Below are 14,338 nucleotides of genomic sequence, written 5' to 3'. Positions count from 1 at the left end.
AGAGAGCCACAATGTCTCTATTACTCTCCTCGGCATCATAAAGGGGAGAAGAAAAATCATGCCTGAAAGGAAGAGGAAGGAGCGGTGCAGCAGGTTTTTGTTGCAAAAAGATATAGTCATAACAGCAGCAGCAACAACAACAAAATTGTCTTTCTAGGAAGAAAATTCAACAGAACAAAGGAACCCGTGTGAAAAGCAAACCACTCATTCCTTGGTCTACACATCAGGCTTACAGGAAAACTCTAAGCATAAGTTAGTGCTCTTCTTCAGGGTACCACGCTCTGATGTCTCCAGACCACTCCCCATCATGGGTCACCTCCTGGCTCACCAAAGCTGGAAGCCTGCCCTTCCTGGAGGACTGCTCTGCCCCTCCATGTGGGAAATCACACAGGGACAAGGTGATGGTGAGCACGGGGTTAGAGTCCTGAGCATGCAGGCTGGTTTCCTTCAGTCCAACCATGATCTGCTAAAGGGTACATCATTTTCAACAGTAATCAAAGAGGAAAAACACTCAGAGAACGTACATGGTGCAACAGCTTATTGAATTGCAAGAAAGAGTTTGGGTTTATGTCTCAAAGTGAGAGCTCAATATTCTTAAACTCGCCGGAGGAAAAGGCACTTTTGTCCTGACCTGAGGCACAAATCCTGAACATGATGCATTTGCTCTAAGAACAGTGTGCATGAAGAAAAGATCAGAAAGAAATACCTGAAGGAGCAGTGGGTACATATTTGCTACAAGCTCTGGGAAAGTTTCTAGCTACATGCTTCAGCTGCATCCCTGTTTACATACATACATATACATATATATATATATATATATATATATATATATCTCCTCACACCAGGGCAGCTTTCTGCATGACCAACCTTGTCTCTCCACCTGTGTGCTGGAAGATGAGTTACCTTCAAGAGCACCTCACCTTAAAAATCTGTCAATGTCCACTTAGAGGAGACACGGCAGTACTGTGCCGCTGATCTTGGCAGGCAGGAAAGGCTGGTTTCCCCTCTGCCCTCAGCAAGAGCCACAGCACTGCGGGACAATCACCTGTTGAGTATCTCAACAGGGTGCAACTCAAGAAGAGCCGACAAGTCAACAGAGGTACTTACATCTGTCACTTCGGTCTTCAGGACTGGATGAGGTCTCCCGGTCAGAAATGAGGCCAGAAACAGCAAAGATCTTCTTTCCTGTATCATCGACTTTGAGGGAGCCGGGGGAGCTGGAGGGGAGCTGCGTGCCAAACTCATACTCCTTCCCATCAGCATCCGAGAAGCGCAGATGGGGTGAGTCAGTGTCATGGCAGTTTTTCAGGCGCTTGGCCGGTGTAAAGGCTGACTGGTAGCTCTCCCGGTCTTCAGTAGATGCAAAGGGGCGGAAAGCCCCAACACCACTGTGGTTCAACATACTGATCGGGGTGCAGTCCAGGTTGGGGGGTGCAAACTGGGGGTGGAGGTGAAGCAAGGATGGAGGAAAGTCACGGTTTGCAAATGCTCCTGGCACCCCACCTTGACGGTGATACATGGAGGCAAAAGTATATGAGCCATTGGTAAAGGGGATATGCACGTCCTTGTCTGCCGATACAGGGACTCCAAAAGGCCTCGGCTGCTGGCAGGGAATGGAAGCATCACGGCTGGCTTCAGCGGTGGAGGCGAGAACCATCAGCGCCGGGGAGGCCAGCGGGTTGGGGAGGTAGGGTGAATTCTCCATCTTGAATGCTGCCCGGTGTAAGTCCATCGGAGTCTCTTCCCTCAGCAGGATCACAAGCAGAACTATCTTTCCTGGAAGGAAAGCAAAGCGATGCCTGGGAATGGAGCCGGGAAAATTACTGGAGCATCCTCACCCTCCAAAAGCTGCAAAGAAACAGAAGAGAGAAAACCACCAATTAGGTTTCTGCGCTCAAGTCTCTGGGATGCTCCAGCAGCAGGGTGGCCACATGTGCTACCACCGACCGGCTAGAGATGCATCACTGTTCTCATTCAAGAAAATCAATAGACAACTTCACACACTAACGGAATCGGCTCTGGCCCTCCAGGTTAAAGGGTATCATCTAGTGCAGCTGAATGAAAGGCAAACCAAATATAATAACATGCAGATTTAATAACCCACTAATAAACAAGGTTCTGTCTGAAATTAACATAGTGACTCCAAATTATAATTGGAATTTTATATGGCAAAAGAGGCACGTACATACAATTGCAATAAACTCAAGGAAGCCCACACACAGGTGCACCACAGTTTGCCTGGGGGTGTGTGCAAGTGAAACCAAAACCAAAACACCCATCACAAACAGTTACCCAAATCAGCCATCGTACATGGTGATACTGTACATGGTGCCTAAGACATACACAGCAGACACATGTTTTCTTGCACTCTCACAGTGTATACGGGTAGGCAAAGACTTGCACACATAGCACTTGACACCTTCATATGTATACACACACCAGTGGAATGTAGGAGTGTGATGGTGTAGGGGTGCATGTGTGAAATACACAAACACCCACATGTGCACACACATACAGTCTCTGTCAGCCAAAGGAGAAGAGACTTCCCCAGTGAAACGCCTGGCGTCTCTGACAATATTTAAAATCATAATGGGTGCTTCTGCCATCTGATCTCCGCAAGAGTCTGCCTTTCGGGTCGGGGACAAGAGAGAATGGATCAGTAATTTTAGTTCCTAATGCACTCACTCTTAAGTAGATTTGTAAACTGCCCTGGATGTGCCATTAACATTTAGAGGAAAATGTTAACAAAATTTCTGCCTCGCATCTTGCCGAGCCTCCTCGCTTGGCTGCATCCAGCCAGCCAGCCACAACCCCCTCCCAGGGTGAAAGGAAGGGAAAATGCTCCTTTTGGTATCTCCCCCAGTTCGTTCTGGCTTTTTGTGTTGTTATTTTCTCCCCCAATCAATCTCGTGTCTTTTCTTTTAAGCTTCCGCTGCCTGCCATTCAGGCCTCACAACCCAGCTTAAAATACAAGGACTATAACTTTGAAACAATATACCAGCCGCTGGAGCTCAAAGGGCCAGAAAAATCATATAATAATAAAAAGCTGTTACAAATTGTGCCTCTTAAATCCAGAGGGTCAAACATCTCAAATAAAACTTAGTGAAAGAGTGTCTCCCTAATGGAGTGCCTTTTGTACTCCATGAATGAGGAAGCCTAGGTTAACAAAGTGTATGAAATCCAGTCTGGGGCTTTAATGCAGTTCACTGATAACATTTCCTCTCTCCCATCCTGTATCCAGCCGCTCCACCGACTGTTATTAATGGTGAAGATGAGTGGACATCATCTCTCCGCTTCCTCATTTGGCACCCATCCTCACAGACATCACTGCTAAATTACCAGTTTATGTATCTCACATTAACGGATTTGCTCTCTTCCAAATTCTAAATAACTTTCCCATTGAGTTCTCGACACAGAGAGTGAGGGGGAGAGGGAGAGCAAGAGACAACCAAGGGCATCCTGGGCAGTGCTGCAGTCCTAGGTACACTCGTTCTGCTGCTTCACAGAAGGATGATCTGGACATCAGGAACCTGGAGCCACCAGCAAATCTGGAGCTGCTGGTGCAACCATGTAAATATATATATATATATATATGTACACACACACACACAACTGTGTATCCAAAGAGATGCATGCAACTAAGCCACCATTCTCAGAAATAAACAGTCATTAACATGGAAGTGAACCTGAGCAATCACAGGAAAACATGGATTTCCAGGAGGGGGTGGGGGGAAAAAAAAAAAAAGGATAAATAAAAAAATAAAGGCAACCACCTCTGCCTCCTTTTCTATTTTTACTTGTGCTTTCAGCCCATTACGTTAAATGTATTTCATAAATTAGTAATCTGGCCACAACATTTGACACTCCTGTAGGATACTGTGAATCACCGCGGCCGCTTATTCGTTTGCAAACTTCATTACACCAGGAATAAATCAACACATTACAATATCTCAGCCGGCCAAATTTGATTTGATTTTTTATTTCCCCCCCCCCCCCCAGCTCTCACTTCCTTTTTCGTTCTCTCTTGCTCCCTTCTCACCCAGCACATCCCCATCCCCACCGCCCCCCCACCCCCCCCCTCCCCAGCAACGCGAGCAAGATTAGACTGCAGCGGACCAGTCATTATGAAAATCTATCGTTAATACACTCCCAATGTCAAAATGTCATAGGTCTAAACAGAGAATCCAAAATAAGAAAACTAACTGACCCTTCTTAATTAAAAAAATATGGATTGCAGGGTAATCAGCTGGAGGGAACATTCGGGTGCCGGGCAGGCTGTGGGCACAGGTGGAGTGAGGAACTGCTACTTTTCTGCCTCTATGCTGATTTTTTTTAATTTAGCACCTCGCGCAAATCCAGATTAAAATAACTCCAGCTATTGATCCGAGCAGTGGAATTGACATTAATTTTAGTTCACTTCTCACTTTGCAAAGGGATCAATAGGAAGTAATAACAGCTGACATCCCCGCTGAAAGGAGGAGAAAAGACGGGCTCGAGACAGAAATCGAAAAGCAACCAAATAAATCAGCAGCTACTTTTCCACGGCATCAGACAAACTCCAAACAGATTGCAAAAAGTCTTTGTTGAATTAACTAAACAAGGCGCAGAGGGGAGGGGGGGGGGGTGGGGGTGGAGATCAATCTAGGAAGCTACATAAACTATCTACCAAGTACGAAGGTTAGACAGACAAACTGAAAACAAACTCTGTTTCTTTAAATATTTTTCTTTCCCCATGGCTACCTCTGTGCATAGTTATTGGGTTTTAAAGCTCCCCTGTTCAAGGTGCACACAAACCACCTGTGTATGTCACGACTAACAAGGCTATACACGCCACAAGCAGGACAAATCGAATCAACAGCCTCTAGCTCTGAACCACAAAAATATATATATATGTATATATAAATGTCTCAACGAGGAACAAGTTGTAATCAGTTATCTCTGGCTCAGTTTTGGTTCCTCTGCTTGCAAAGGTTATAGCCCTGTGCTGAATTAGTTGAGAGGAAAGTCTGGTAAAAGTAGGAGAAGCCATGACAGAGCTGGGTTTAGCAGGCACCACAAAACACCCAGCAAGTGGAGAAAACAGCAGTGACTGCTGGTTATCAGCATAAAACCCACTTGCTAATCAGCCTGCAAGGAAACAGACACATATGCCAGCACTTGCACACCCCATATGCAGCCCCCAAATCGGCAGATCTTGTACTAAAGCGTTACTCGGAGTTCCTATTACTAAATCACCTCTCTGCTATCGATTAAAATAAATATAACACACCGCTCTGGTTTTCTACAACAGGTTGCATTTTTGTGGTCTCTCAACCATTTCCAAATGGCAGAGATTAAAATAATGGGGCAAATTAACATTTTTCTGCTTCCAGAAACAAAGTTTTCTTGGGGGGGGGAAAAAAAAAATAATTAACAAGCTATGGGGGAAAAAAAAAAACCAGATTAAAAAAAATAGGAAATCCAGGAAAATTGATTATGCATAAAAATTAGGAGACACCCAGGGAAAAAAAAAAGGGGGGGGGGGGGGGGGAAATAACAATAGCCATTTACATTAAAAAGTTTTTTCCCCCATAAATGTCAAGTAGGAATTTAGAAATATGCTCTATGCAGAAAAGCCAAAGATTATAAAACAAAATAATGCCAGCTGTTTGGGGATTTAAGTGCTCAAATGGATTATATATTTGAACCAAACTGGATTTCCTTATAATAAATAAAACAAATGAAAGCTCGAAAGCCAACAAAGGAGAGCTCTCATCGCTGGATTAAGATACAAAGGAAAAACAGTTAATTTATTTTTTTTTTTGGCCACCGCGTGAAATATGCCAATTGCGGCCGCAAAACCGGGCAGCTGCTGTGAAAATCGGTTTAAGTGGGGTGGGGGGGGAAGAAAAAAAAAAAAAGAAAAACATAACAATAGAAATAAAATAAAATAAAATAAAATAAATAAACAGGAGAGCAAGGAGCGCAGGAGCTGCCGGCGGGGGCGGCCCAGCCCCGGCCCCGGCCCCGGCCGCTGCCCCCTCGCCCCGCACTGAGCCGCAGCTTTTGTTTTCCTGCAAACTTCTTCTTCCAAAAAAAAAAAAAAAGAAAAAGGAAAAGGAAAAAAAAATTACAAGGGGAAAAAAAATAAGGGGGGGGGGGGGGTAGGGGGAGGGGAGGGAAAAAGCCCCCGGGGCGGACGGGTGCTGCCCGCGCCGGCGGCTGCAGGGGCAGGAAGCTCCGGGGGTTTGGCAAGAGAGAAAAAAAAATAGATTGAAAAAGGAAAAAAGAAAAAAAAAAGGGAAAAAAAGAAACAACAACAACAAAAAAAAACCCACAACCACCCACAACCTACCGAGGGCTTTGCTGACCGCCTCTCCCCCGGCCCTCGGGCCCCTGGACCCGTTCCTAAGTTGGCGAAATCCGAACGAAAACGGCGAGCGGCGTGGCCCCGGGCAGCCCCGCTGCGGCAGGCGTGCCCCGGCACCAGGCGCTGGCACCGGCCCCTCTGGCGAGAGGAGCCAAGCAGCTTGACACCAGCCGGCCGCCTCCTTCACCTCCCGCTCCCAGTTTTTCCCCTCCCGCCCGGGGGGTGTTAAACAAACCCAAATAAAATAAAATCAAAAGGGGCGAGCCCCGGGTTGGAGCCTACCGACGCCACCAAGCCCTACCGCTCCGCTTCCCCGCCGCCAAATTTAAACAGGTGTTTGGCAGGGCCGGGGCTGCGGGCACGGCCCGCTACGGCACAGTACAGCTCGGTACGGTACGGCCCGGCCCGGTAAGGCTCGGTTCCGCCCGACCCCGCCGGGACGCGGCGGTCGGAGCGCAGCCTCGGCTGCTCCTCTCCTGCCTCCTCGGGAATTATTTGCTCTCGGGAAGGGCAGCGGGAGAGCCCCCCCCCCCCCCAGCCCGGTCGGTACTGCCCGTTAAGCCGCCTTCTCTCCCCCCCCCCCTCCCCCCCCCCACCCCCCAAGTTCTTCCTCCTTAAAGCCCAAGTCACAAAGATCATCAAACGCGAAGATGACTAGAGTTGTTTGGATTTATTGCAACAATCACTTACCATACACATTTCCTGTGTGGAAGGACAAGCATTCAATACAACTCTTTAAGTAGACAGTTCCTAATGATTTCATTGTGGTCAACCAGATGGTTTTTATGTATTTAGATCTGAAGGTGAAGAATTATTTTCCATGCTTCCAACCTATTTACAGACTTCCCTGGGCTAGAGCTGGGTGGTTGGCTAAAAGAAAGAAAATCCTACGGTTTCTCGATCGCATCGCTGGATGATCCAGAAAGTTTTCTAAAGGACCTAAAGCGAAAACAGGGATAATTCCTTTCACCTCTGCTCGCTTTCTAAGCTACGCACTTCACAAGTGGAGTAATTTTAGCTCATTCGTTGTCTAACGCTGACAATTTAAACCGCGTCTCTACCTTTGTTTTATCTGCAATAATAAAACCACTACAACGCGGCGTGTGAGATCCAGGCGTTTGGTTCCTACCTGAGAGTAGTCGGGGGGCAAGGGCGGCAATCTTTCAGGGCTGGAGGACCCGAAGAGGGGCGAGGATGTTGGACAAACTTCAGCCTCGTCCAAAATTAAGCTAAGTGGCGATTTAACAACTTGCGTTTAAAAACTGGGGGGGGTAGGGGGGGGGTGTGGGGGGGAGAGGGGGGAGGAGGGAAATCAAAAATCGTTTTTCGAGAGGGAATCGGGCATTTTTGGCACGGATTAAAACTAAAGTTCGCACGGGGATTGCACGGTGGTAAAAATGAAAGCTTCGGAGTAAATAGAATCAGTGGCTGTTCAGTGTTTCTTTAGCGCACAGAAACGCGGGAGGGTTTGGTTTGTTTGGGGTTGATTTATTATTTTTCTTCCCCCCTCCCCCCCCAGATACTTTTATTGCAAAATAAAAGCCTTCGTTTATGTATTTGGAGGAAGAAAACAATAAAAAGAAAGAAAAGAAAAGGAAAATAAACCCCACAATAACCAACACCCCCCCCCGGGTGGATGGGTGCGTGGATCTGCTTATTTCCTCGGGAAAAAAAAAAAAAAAGTTTTTGTTTTGCAGCCGCTGGGAAATGGAATTGTCGCTGCCCAGAGCCACCGTGGAGAGAGCGAGGTCCTTTGCGCAGCGGAGGGAAGCGAGGAAATAACTCCCTGCCTTGCCCCACCAGGGAGAAAAAAAAAACAGGGCGGGGGGAAAGGGGAAGGGGAAGAAAAGTTAAAAAAAAAAACCTATCTATTTAGGAGCGAGGGATCTGTGTCGACGCCTGGGTCGGGACGTTCACTCCCGCAACACCGAGCCCGTCCCCAGCCGGGCTGCCGCGGCTGTCCCCGGCACCTGATCCTTCGGTGGTACCGGTCCCCCCGGGGAAGCCACCGCGGGGGGAGGATCCGGGCAGCTCGGGGCTCGCCGAGGGTGCGAGGGGTGGGGGGGGGCTTTTATCTGCCTTTCCCCTCGGCATTACCATGCCGATCCCCACCCACCCGGCCCTCCCTGCAGCCACCGCTGCCGAGCCGCCCGGCTTCCCCGGAGCTGGAGAGGGAGAACGGGGAGAGTGTGTGGGGGGCCGGGGTGGAGGTAGGAGGGTATGGGATTGGGGTCGGGGGGGGAGGTTGGGGGGGGGGGAGGGAAGAAACTTGCCCTGCAAAGTTTGCGTGTGGCGGGGCGGCCCCGGTGGCCAGTACTCACGGTGCGGGTGCCGGCGGAGCTGGCGGCGTGCGGGGAGCGGGGGAGTCCCGGGCGTGCTGGCCCCGGTGCGCGCCCGCGGCTCGCATGTAGCAGAGCGGGAGGCGCCGGGGGTGCGAGGGAAGGAGCAGTGCTGCCTCTCAGTGCCGGCTCTCATCAGTGAATGAGCCTCCACTCTCCCAGGGACTCCGGCTGCACACACGCACACACACACACACACACTCGCACTCGGAGCCGGGCTGAGCACTGCATACATTAGGGCACTCGGGCAGTATGGGAAATGCAGTCCAGGACCCGGCGCCCACCCGCAAGGCACAGCCCCCGGAGTTGCCCGAATGGGGCTTCGCGGGGGTTGCTCCCCTTCCAGGGGTGCCGCTTCTCCCCTAGCCCCTCCGTTTCCACGTCACCCACTCGCCATTACTGCCCGGGACCGGTCTTACTAACACACCGTGCAGCTTCCTCCCAAAGGGCAGCGGGACACCGTAGAGTACCCCCCTGGGTGGCAGCATCGCCTCTGTACCCTTCCAGCCCTGTCGTAATCAGCACCCCTTGGGATGTTCACGGGCACCTGCTTTCCCCACACACCCTGCTGCATCTCCTGGTGCTCAGGGTACCCAGGGATGGGCAGGTCTGACAAGGTCCCCAAATTCGCCTTGGACAGCCGCATCAGATCCAGAGAGAAAATTAGGGACTTCACATGCCCATTGTTTCTCCAGCTGCAGCACACACAGCATGCACATTACTATTTAAATGTTTCCTGGATGCACATCACAGGTCTGCATCAGTGTTCCCACACACACTCTCTACCCTGGCTATGGGCAGCTGTCCTGACCAGCTTGAGGATTGTCCTGGGCAAAACCCACCAGTCACAGGGAATGGAAGAGGCAGCTTTAGATGGGGGCTCAGCTGAAACACTTATCTCATTGTTTCATGTGAATTCATGAGGGATTGATCCGAGAGATTTACTTTTTCAGCCCAGAAGGGAACTGTTTGGGTTTTTTTCTTCACCTGCTAAAATAATTTCTGGTTGTTCTGTATAATAAATGTATGGGCAGCATTTTTTGATTCTTACTTAACTCTGCATTGGCATCCTCAAAATATGACAGTGCTATATGACATACACTGAAAAAAGAAGTCCTCTCCATCAGTATCAGAAACCACTTGGGCTATACCCTATATGTCTGTATTATATGCTCATGTCATCCAATAACTTTTGTGTGAGCAGTGACTCATCACTGAAGTATATGGGCTGGTTCTGCCTGTGACTCCACAGGATCACTGAATGGGCCAACTCATCAAACTGCCCACGGGCACAGTAAGAAAACATAGCCCCAGGCCTTAACTGGGTGTTTTATACAGACCATAACACTTTGCTTCTGCAGTGGGCTGAAACTCGCCCACCCTTTCTACAACACTTCAGAGATGGGTCTTAGGCAGTCAAAGTACTTGCCTCATGAATGGTGATGTCTTTGAAAATGGTAGTAAGTGTAGCCAAAAGGAAGTAAATAATAATAAAAAATAAATAAATAAAATAGAGAGAGAGGGGGGAAAAAAGCTTTCTTATTTTCACACTTATAAGTCAAATGCATTTCAAGCTCCTCAGTTCAGGACTGCACCTGGGTGAAGAAGCTTCACGTACTCTCTTGATGTGACCACCCATAGCTCTGCTTCCTGCTCTGACCTGCAGCTCAGCCACACAGAACCTGATGACACCCCACCAAAAAAGTGTGCTTCTCTTCCAGACATCTCCTCTGCTGCTGCTTTCCTGCACCCTGTGTGCAGGAGTGAGGAGGTTGGCATGGCAGGCAGCAAACAACGCCTTCCTCCATGGATCAGCTGTGACATGATGCTTCAGGTGCAAACTGGCATTTAGGTATTACAGATAAAAATCTCTCATCATTTTGAACAAACATTGCTCTGCATATATTGTGCTCACAAATTACATCTTGCAGTTGCCCCCTTGCTTAACCAAAGTTATGATGCTTTTTTGGGGTTTGGTCATTTCTAGCCCCTCTTTGGAAATAGCTGCCCCGCTGGCTGTGCAGGCAGACATGCCACCAGCAACATGAGTCCTGCTGCTCTGTGTGAGGACACAGAATTAATTGGCACCACGCACATTTCTCAGGCCCTCGTCCTGCAGCATGCTCCGCGCCCACAGGACCAACCAGCTGAGGTCTTTGGTAAATATTCCATAGGGTAGTACAGATGAGACACATTTGAAATAACATCAGTTTTGACACACTTCAGGAAGCCACATTAAAACCCAACCCTTATCTCCCAGGCATCTTGGGGAAAACAGTCAGCCACAACCCGGCTTGTGCTACGCTTGCAATTATAGAATTCAGGTTCAAAAAGTGCTCTTATTATAGAGCTGTGTTTCAGTACTTACAACATCATGAAAAATGATCCCCAGATTTAAACTTCTGTCTTTTGTTCTTATCCAAAAAGCAATTTATTTATGGTTTGGGGTTTTTTGTTTTGTTTTGTTTTGTTTTTTTCCCCTCCACTTTTTCAGTTTGTTAATATGGAAAGAAAAAAAAAAAGGAGAGAGAAAGATCTGAATCCTGCTCCAGTGTCCAATTTATGCTAGCTGAGAATCAAGCTCTGTGTTTTGGGGATTGGAAAAAAAATTATGCAGCTTTATTTAACTTTATGTTGCTGCACCGTTACACAAGAACTTAATACAGTTTGGATTCAGGGAACAAGTCTGGCATTTAGCTAGCTTCTGTGAGCAATGTCTTCAGAGGAAATTGAGAAGATACACTCAAGTTATTTATATTTGTAATTACCATTAATCTGTATTACTAATGAGGGTTTTGATCCTGAAAATGGATCCATAAACATGGACTCCTGCACCACTACGGAGCTGTGATATACACAGAGGCCCACAGGAAAAATTTCCACTGAAATATATTCTACACTGATAATCTGGACCCTAAAATAACTTTGAACATCTGATTTAACTTCATGCATGTTGCTCAGCTCTAAGAGTAATAAGGGGGGCCTTCAGTTTGGTGAGGATCTTTTGCACTTAATTTTAAAGCACAATTTGTTAGGGTCTATCACAGTGCTGTACCTTCTCACTGCAAGTGCTGCTCTAAATGCTGAAGTCTAAATTAACTTAATATATACAATCCTGAACCTACAGAGTTGATTATATGCACTTAACTTTCTGCATACGGATTTCGATGGGATTACCAATAATACATAAAGTCAAGTGTAGATGTAAATTCTATCACGAGCAGTGCCCCAGCTGGAAGCCTGATAGACCCTGCCAGTACCAACACACAATTCTTAACACCAGTGGCCCCCTCACTCAGCCTTGCATCTTCCAGCTGCTCTTTTATAAAGGCAGGCTGAAAAGTGCATTACATTACAGGAGCAACTACAGGGACAAAATTGTGCCACACTTGTACTGGCAGCACGCTGGGATCCCACGACAGTGCAATGCATTTGTTAGGAGCTAACCCACTGGGATGCTGTGGGTGCCCTGAAAAGGGGCACCCTGAGAATGCAGCAAAATTCTGCAGGTATGGGACCATGTCCTGAAGTCACTGGCACTGGCACTTCCACTAGACCCAGGAGATCCCTTGCATCCTTTCACCTGAAGTATGAGTGGATGAGGGGAGAGTGGCAAGTTAATTAATTAACTAATGAAAATTAAACTTTTTATTGCAATTAGGCTCCAAAACAGCTTTCACTCCCTGCAAGGTGTGGGTGGCTGGCTGGTGGGTGTAATCTCCATGCCCTCTGCTGGCTACAGCCAGCGTGTCTCAGCAGTGTGCCACCACTACCCGGCCCTTACAGCTGGAAGGATTGCTTGTCCCCTCACGGGAGAAGATGCTGGGAAGTGTTGCAGTGGAGGTAGTCCCTGCCATCCAAATGTTTTTACCTCCTGATTCTCTCAGTGCTGTGGCCCTAGTTTAAGCATCAATAAACCGGTGGCTACACTCCAGGAGGACAGGAGCTTGAAGCCTCTGCAGTCAGCCATGTCTCACTCTCTGATGCTGTTAACAAGGACATCTGAGATTAAGATTGACCTATGAGTTTGGCAGAATTATTCTAGTCTTAGCATCTGATCTCTAGTGATTGGTATAAGAATTGTCCCATAGCTCAGGAGCTTTCTTCATCTTCTGAGCCATCTGTGACTGCCCTCTGCCAGTCGTCTCTCTCTTGCAGAGGAAGAATCTGGCACAGGCAGGGTTGAAATTGTACTATCTGCCAGAAGTTTGAAATTTAAAGCTGGCATACTCTCAGTGACTAGTCCTCCCAGAATGAGAAAACAGCCCTTTAAATGACTTGTTGACTCATAGGACTGGTAGTGAGAAGATTGCCTTTAGCCTAGAAAAAATGTCTATGGCTGACACATGTACACATGTCCTTTTGTCATCATCAGTACAAGCTGGGGGCTGACCTGCTGGGAGGTAGCTCCGTGGAAAAAGACCAGAAGCCCTGGTGGACAGCAGGATGACCACGAGCCAGCAATGTGCCCTTGTGGTCAGGTAGGCCAATGGTATCCTGGGAGGCATAAAGAAAAGTATGGCAAATAGATTGAGGGAGGTTCTCCTGCCCCTCTACTCTGCACTGGTGAGGCCTCATCTAGAGAACTGTGTCCAGCTCTGGGCTTTTCATTTCAAGAAGGACTGAGAACTGATTGAGAAGGTACAGCAAAGGGCTACAAAGATGATTAGGGGATTAGAACATCTGTCTTATGAAGACAGGCTGAGGGACTTGGGGCTTTTTAGCCTGGAGAGGAGAAGACTGGGGATCTTCTCAATGCTTATAAATACTTAAAGGATGGGTGTTGGGATGATGGGACCAGTTTTTTTCCAGTGGTGCCCAGCAGACAGGGATAAGAGTCAATGGGCACAAACTTGAACATGGGAAATTCCATCTAAACATAAGGAAAAACTTCTTTATGCTGAGGGTGGTGGAGCACTGGAACAGACTGGAGGGTGGAGGCTGTGGCCAGGATTTTCAAGACAGTGACAGGTGTTCTTTATAAACCATTGTCCTGTGGTACTATTTCCTACAAGACCTTGCTCTTGGAATATTCCTTCTCCAGTCAGGAGGTGCAGGCTGGGTGAGAGACATCTGACAAGAAATTGTATCAACCATTTCAGCAAGACTTCTCCCAAGTGAACATCAGCCATGGTATCATTTCCAAAGCTGAGACCCAACCCCAGTGCTTAGGATAAGGCATCCAGAGCTCTAAATGAGGCATTTCTGGGACACTCTGCTCCTGGGGAAAGTTCTCTCCAAAACTCATGGTGTGTGATTTAAGCACATGCAACAGGTGATAGCCTTTCCTGTTGATTATTTCTGGTGTTTGCTCTCACAGGACTGGACACTTGTTTTCTGTACAAGCATCCACTCTTTTTTTCAGGGCTTTTTTGAACCCCTCTCTGAGCAATATCCTGTTGCTATGAGTTCCACAGGCTAATGGTGTGGAAAAGTATTTCGCTGTGACAAGAGCTACACCTGTCCAACCCCCCTTCTGTGCACCATCCATCACACTGACAGCATAGGTAACTTGCCCAGGATCATGTCAAAGCGTGAAATAGCTATAAAGGCAAAGCATATGTGTTTGTCATTTTTGTCATTAATGGGATCAAGGAAAACTAAGGCAAAGCTATTGAACTGTGCCTTGGAACCTGGGGGAAGCTGGAGC

The 14,338-nt window shown here is 47.7% G+C and overlaps 1 protein-coding gene across 5 annotated transcripts in view; it reads right to left on the bottom strand.

Moving 5' to 3' along the window:
- RNF220 (ring finger protein 220) overlaps window positions 1-1,836 on the bottom strand; it is a 234,534-nt gene extending 232,698 nt beyond the window's left edge. For 2 of the 5 annotated variants that reach the window (XM_068141566.1, XM_068141570.1), the window contains exon 1: window positions 1,108-1,833. In XM_068141566.1, coding sequence (XP_067997667.1) covers window positions 1,108-1,732 — 625 coding nt within the window. In that variant the 5' untranslated portion in view covers window positions 1,733-1,833. Of the gene's footprint in view, window positions 1-1,107 lie in introns of all 5 variants that reach the window. The other 3 variants (XM_068141568.1, XM_068141569.1, XM_068141567.1) reach the window with 3 other exon arrangements.
- Between the last annotated feature and the right edge of the window lie 12,502 nt (window positions 1,837-14,338).

The sequence above is a fragment of the Melanerpes formicivorus genome, unplaced genomic scaffold, assembly GCF_026170545.1.
Source record: "Melanerpes formicivorus ecotype bairdi unplaced genomic scaffold, bMelFor1.0.p_v2 SCAF_7, whole genome shotgun sequence".
Classification (NCBI taxonomy): Eukaryota; Metazoa; Chordata; class Aves; order Piciformes; family Picidae; genus Melanerpes; species Melanerpes formicivorus.
This window is presented reverse-complemented; position numbering and strand designations above follow the sequence as displayed.